This window comes from Morone saxatilis, unplaced genomic scaffold (assembly GCF_004916995.1).
Source record: "Morone saxatilis isolate NCDOM2014 unplaced genomic scaffold, NCSU_SB_2.0 Contig12, whole genome shotgun sequence".
Lineage (NCBI taxonomy): Eukaryota > Metazoa > Chordata > Actinopteri > Moronidae > Morone > Morone saxatilis.
Window position 1 is genome coordinate 2,618,344 of NW_023339674.1, and position 6,217 is coordinate 2,624,560.

Sequence of the window (6,217 nt, forward strand, 5' to 3'; positions counted from 1 at the left end):
AGGCAGTGGTGCCTAATAAATTGTGGATGGAATAAGAGCTCTCAGTTCATGGTTATATTTAGTGTCATCACTTGTGGTGAGGCTTTAGTGTCTGTAGACCTAAAGACTCACCAGGAAAATAACCACCAGCTTCTACTGCACTGATGAGGAATTCTGCTTATAGGACCACAAAATCTCTTGTTCTGGCCCTGGCTCTCATTAAGCATTATGAGATTTGGACTGACCTGACCCTGTACAGAAATAAATGCCACTGTCTTCTCATATTAAAAGTTTAGAGTGTTTTTTAAACAATAAAATCAGAGAAAAAAAAAGCAGAAAACAGCAGACTTTCCAACAACATCCAAAACATAATCTAACTTAAAGCTTGGAAAGAATACTTAAAAATAAAACAATACAGTCTTATTGTTGGGTCATCAGGGTTCCCCTTTACATTAAACAGTGAGATTTTCACAATTGCTTTGAGGGACAGAGCCTGCCTCCCTCTCACTGCCTATGTGCCCCACCGGTTCAGACGCAGAGTGAGTCGCCTGTTTTCCTGGCTGCTGTGTTTCTTTGCATGCAGGTGCAATGGTTGTCTGAACTTTACATGAACTCTCAGGCAATCTTTATTTTTCTGTTGTTGTTTTTTTATTCCTCCAACCCTGTTGCTTAACCTGAGAGCTTAGATGTCATTCATTGTGCGTTCCGTGGAACTCATCCAAAACCATCTCTTTTAATTCAATTTTTCTCCCGCCTTACTTCCCCGTTCCACCGGAGTGCCGGTGGAGGAACAGGTTGAAGTGAACCAGCGAACAGCCTTGTCTATTCTATTATTTTTCCATTTATTCTGTTCTCTTCTTTCTGCCAATGACTAATATAGCTCAACATTGAACTTTTCATACTCTTTGGAGGCTTTGGGGTATTAAGTAAAAATGTGTATTTCTCCACATGGAACAATCTAAAATCTAATTGGCTCTGTCACCTTGGACCGCAGCTAGTAAAGAGACAAAAAAGATCATTAAAACCGGACAAAGACTACAATTTAAAAAATGCATTTGAACTAATTTTGACGTTTTCGAGAATTTTAATGCTCTTTCACTGAATCTGGAATCCAGACCCGTTTTGTCCTTTTAATGGTTCTAAAGTTCAGTAAAAGTGGATGTGAGCAAACAGCTGATGAGTTGATGCTGTTGTGTCTCTCATCATCTGTTTCATAAACGACTTCTGGTTGCACTTTAGACTAATTATTTTTCATACCTGCCCTCTCTCGCCTCACTCCCTCACTGTTTTTTTCCTTCACTGGCGTGGCACGGTAACGTCCAATTGTAAACACACATATATTATATCACTCAATCGCTTCAATGGATTCGGGCTGCAAACCCCGCCTGTGGGCCGTCCCTTGCCGAGGCATTATATTATAGCAAGACAAGCGTGTCTCCGGAGACAGATCTGTATTCTGCTGCTCCAGACTGAGGCTCAGGGTGCCTCCAGCGCTTCAGACGAGTCTTTACAACAAACACTCAGAGACATTTGTGCTGTCAGGACTGCTGCACCTGCTCCGCTGAGACTAGACTCTAACGGAAGAGAGACACTTAAGGGAGACGATCTTCGTTCTTTTTTGGGGAAAATGAAACTTGAAGTTTTCTCTGCGCACCACTTCGCGCAGAAGCCGCTGGAGTTGTGCATGGACGCAGAGGGGGGAGTCCCGTCTCCTCTATCCGGGGACGAGCTGGGGTCGGACGGGGACTGCGTGGACAACAGGGGTCGGACGGGGACTGCGTGGCCAACAGCCCGGCACCTGTCACCCAGAGCGGCGACGGCAGCAAGGGGAAGCCCTACACCCGCAGACCCAAGCCCCCTTACTCCTACATCGCGCTCATCGCCATGGCCATCCGGGAGTCCAGCAGCGGCCGCCTCACTCTGGCAGAGATCAACGACTACCTGATGAAGAAATTCCCGTTTTTCCGGGGCAGCTACACCGGCTGGAGGAACTCGGTGCGCCACAACCTGTCACTCAATGACTGCTTCCTCAAAGTGCTGCGGGACCCGTCCAGGCCCTGGGGCAAGGACAACTACTGGATGCTCAACCCGCAAAGCGAGTACACCTTTGCTGACGGGGTGTTCCGCCGCAGGAGGAAGCGCATCGCCAAGAGGTCCGCCAAGGAGCAGGAGAGCCCGGACATCCTCAGCGAGGACACCCGCCTCCCCGCCCCGGAGGAGAGGGTGGGGGCCAAGTTCTCCAGCTCCTTCGCCATCGACAGCATCCTCAGCACACCCTTCAAACGGAGGGAGGACAGCCACGTTGATGCAGAAACCCACGCCCCCCGGCTCTACTGGTCCCCAGGGGCCCACATACTGCCTTACGCTCTGAGCTACGCGGCACAGCACACGTACCTGTCAGAGGGGGGGTACAGCAGCACAGAGCCCAGCAGGGATGCACTCACATACCTCCAGCAGACAGCACCGGGCATGGCCGCACCAGAGGCCGCTTTCCACGCGCTCAAGATGCCCAGCAAGGCGCGAGGTTTCCACATAGACTCTTTGCTGTCATAAAGCACCCGGGCTGCTCTCAGACTTGTATGTTTTGACCCATGATGTGCACTTTTGTGGGCGCTCTTAGCTTTCAGTGCTTTAGCTGTTTAACTGTTTGGGACTCTTGTCTGTCTCATCATGACTACTGTCATTCTGCAGTGAAAAAAACAAACATGACGTGTTGATAATGTAGATCTAACTGTGGTGAGCAAGCAAACAGTTGCTGTCATCCCAGGACATTCCACTGTGCGTGTGTGAGAGAGAGAGAAAGCGTGTTGTTGTTGCGTGTGTGTTAGAGATGTTTAGAGAGTGTGTTTGTATTCTTGTATCCATGGTTCATTGGTCATTTCTACTGTATGACGGCAACCAAGTGCCACGTTGAAACATAAAACTATTCATCTATTTATATTTTCATGTTTTGTATGACCTGCTGTATAAAATATTGTTGTATATATATATAAAAATATTGACTGAGCTGCGGTTAAAGGAGAAATCACGCGGCTGCACTAGAAACGCATGAAAATGCCTGATGTTTTCCTGAGATGGATTTATGCATGCCTGGTATTTTTGTGAATAAAAAACGTGAAACAATGGGACCCTGATGTTCACTGAGTTATTCACTACAGACATGAAAGGCTGTCAGATCAGAAGCAGGTGTGCAGATCAGTGGGGGTGGGAGTGAACGGGCCTTACACCTGTTCAACAGCAGATTAACTCAGATTTTACTGTAAAGGCGAAAAAGGAGGGAACTGTTGGTCTCATCTGAATGGACTCCTAAATAATAACAATTAAAGTCAAAATAATACACTTCAAGTCCAGCATAGTGCCTCAGGGCTACTCTTACTAATATCTTCAGTACTGGCATTTTTATGAAAATATAACCTGTGTATATTGGTCTGTATGTGGCTTATTAAACTAGTAAAACGTACATTAATATATTGCAATCAAGACAACAACCACAGTAAACAAACAGGATAGGAGATCAAAGAATAAAGATTAAAAAACACTATTGTTATAATTATTATATTATATTGTGATGATATTTATTGTGCCATGCACTGACACGTGCACGTATGGATTCATAAGACACCAAATATACTGTTGCCTCCAGTTTCTCACATATAATTTCACATTTCAAACAAAGAATTTTCTCTCAGGTTCTACAAATAAAATCTGCCACAAAAAAAAGGTTTCCTTACAAACAAAAATTAAACAGTTGTATATCCAGAAGAAGACATTAACACAGCTATTATTATTGCTCTCTTATTTTATATGAGCAGTCCACTGATATTAATACATTTACTGTTATACGTTTTTATTAAAATAATATAAAATATGACAAGGTTTACAAAAAATATATAAATGATTTGGTGCATTCAAACGGTTCTACATCATGATCAATTATAATAATAATAATAATAATAATAATAATAATAATAATAATAAAGAAGAGATAATGATCAGTACACAATCAATAATATAAATAAACAACAAGGATACATATGGTAAATGTGTCCGCACCGCTCTCATCGTGTGTAAATGAAACTATTTGTTCCATCATCAAAACACAACTATCAGTTTGATTATTAATGTTGTCCAGATGTTCAGATTTATATATATATACACACACACACACACACACACACACACTGTTTACAGGTCGTGTCCCGGAGGCTGCAGTTGCTCTCCGCGGTCCTGAAACAGACCCCCGACTCATCAGCCGCGGGTCCAGTGACCGGCCACTGTCCATGTAAAACCTCAGAGTTATGGCTCTTAAGGAATGATTCGTCCAAATGTAATTTATTGACAATATATTGACTCCACACACAGATTCCTTAAAGGTAAAATAGTGTTCCTGTTGTTTTCTTAATGATTTCCCGATTATTCTGATATCAAATGTCCTCGGTTCCTTGTGAATGTGTTTAGTGTGCACTGTTTTGTATTTGTATCATCAATAAAAAGCTTTCAGTGTGAGAGTTTTCTTCAAACATACGCCTGTTAAATTATGGGCTATTTTTTTTTACTAAATTCATTCACAAAATAAAAGAATAATGGCACAAAATGTAGATGATATTTTATATTATAAGATTGTAAACTGCTCCTCAACCTACCGGTGCCACAGCATTACAACACATTTTTGATTATTATTGGAAAGCGAGTTTATTACTTTCATTAAAGATGATCAAATTCCTCCGGACGTAAAACATAATAAATCCCATAATTCAAGTGATGTGATGTTGTAGTTTGGGACACGAACTCTTACTGATGCAGGTGGATTATTTAAACGAATGTGCACATTTCCAAACTAAACAGCCGCTGCAGTCATCTGAACAGTTGGCCGTGTTTTGATGAGACCCTTGCAGTGGCTTTACACCGAGCAGGCCTCATAAGCCCCCACTGATCACGATGCACACACATGTTGTGGCTTTAACCCAGAGGCAGCCCGGACTGAGGTCTGTTCTCGGAGCGCACGGTGCGGTCTGACAGGTGACAGGTGAGACTCGCTCCTGTTTTCAGGGACAATGCTGCAACCTGCAGGTGAAACGCCGGAACAGCATACCTGTCTGTGGGGCTGTCACGTGGCTCCGAGTCCTCTCAGTATCCCTGCACGGTTACATCCTTGTTGTCATGACGCTCATCCTTCATATTTGTAAACAGCTCCTCTCTGCATTTCTTCCAACCGGATCCGGTCCACATCAGACTGCCTGAGGAGGAACTCGGGCCTCTTCCAGGGGATCACTGCCCCCGAATAAGGCCCTGCAGTGTTATGAAACCAAACTTTTAGTCAGGCACAATGTTAGGAAGTCCAAACAGTCTGTCACTCCGGCAAACTGAACCGCGCCTGACCTCCCAGAGTCCCGGAGAGGCAGCTCCAAAGCTCCCGGCACCGCCACAGGAAACACAGGCGGAGGAAGAAAAGCCGAGCAGCCGAAGGAATATTAGATTACCGTTACTCAGTATTTCTTATTGCTTTATTGTTCGGATTTTGTGCATTACAGGCCTATTTTGCAGTAAAAAACACATTGTACATTTAAGACAACCATAGTTATTGTTATATAATAAACAATTGTTTTGTTTGTATATTATTTGGGAGAAACTAGTTTCTACATATTTGTTTGGGGTTATTTTTAGTGAGAAATATAGGAGCCTTATGAATGTGTTTATGTAATACACTTAATTTAAATATAGTATAATTGTAACACCTGACCTATTTATTTCAAAATAGATTGAAAAGGGTTACCTGAGGTCAGACAACCCGACAAACATTCTCTAAAAATCTTACATTTTATGGGGAATAAACGATGTATTTCAGCCTAAACATGAAAACAAACAGAAGGCCTTATTGTGTCGGCAACAGGCTCATATGGGCCTCCAGCCGTGACTGTATTCCAAATACAAACTGTTCTATCAGAAACACCCCTGAATAGCTTTCGTGGAGGCCGCTGACCACTTGATATTTCCAAAAGGCTAAATTAGGAGCTCATATAATCTCAGTGCGTAAAAAGCAGCCGGAGCGCCGTCTTCAAAGCGCTCCCAGAACAAAGATCCCCCTCTGCAAGCCGAGGCATCCTGATCTCGGCGGGGGTCATAAGTTTTGATGTCGCAGGAAATTTCTGGGGCCGTTAAGATCCTCCAAACTGCTCTGTGTGTCACGGTGGAAAATGATTTTATCCGCACATCCTTTGTTGTGCAAAGTGCAAAGGTT

At 43.5% G+C, this 6,217-nt stretch overlaps 1 protein-coding gene across 1 annotated transcript; it reads left to right on the top strand.

Annotated features, from left to right (window-relative positions):
• The first annotated feature begins 1,433 nt into the window (after positions 1-1,433).
• On the top strand, positions 1,434-3,100 carry foxq1b (forkhead box Q1b). Its single transcript, XM_035652834.1, is given in 2 exon segments — positions 1,434-1,711; positions 1,714-3,100. Coding segments are annotated over 2 exon segments (924 nt in total). The 5' UTR covers positions 1,434-1,606; the 3' UTR covers positions 2,533-3,100.
• The last annotated feature ends 3,117 nt before the right edge of the window (positions 3,101-6,217 follow it).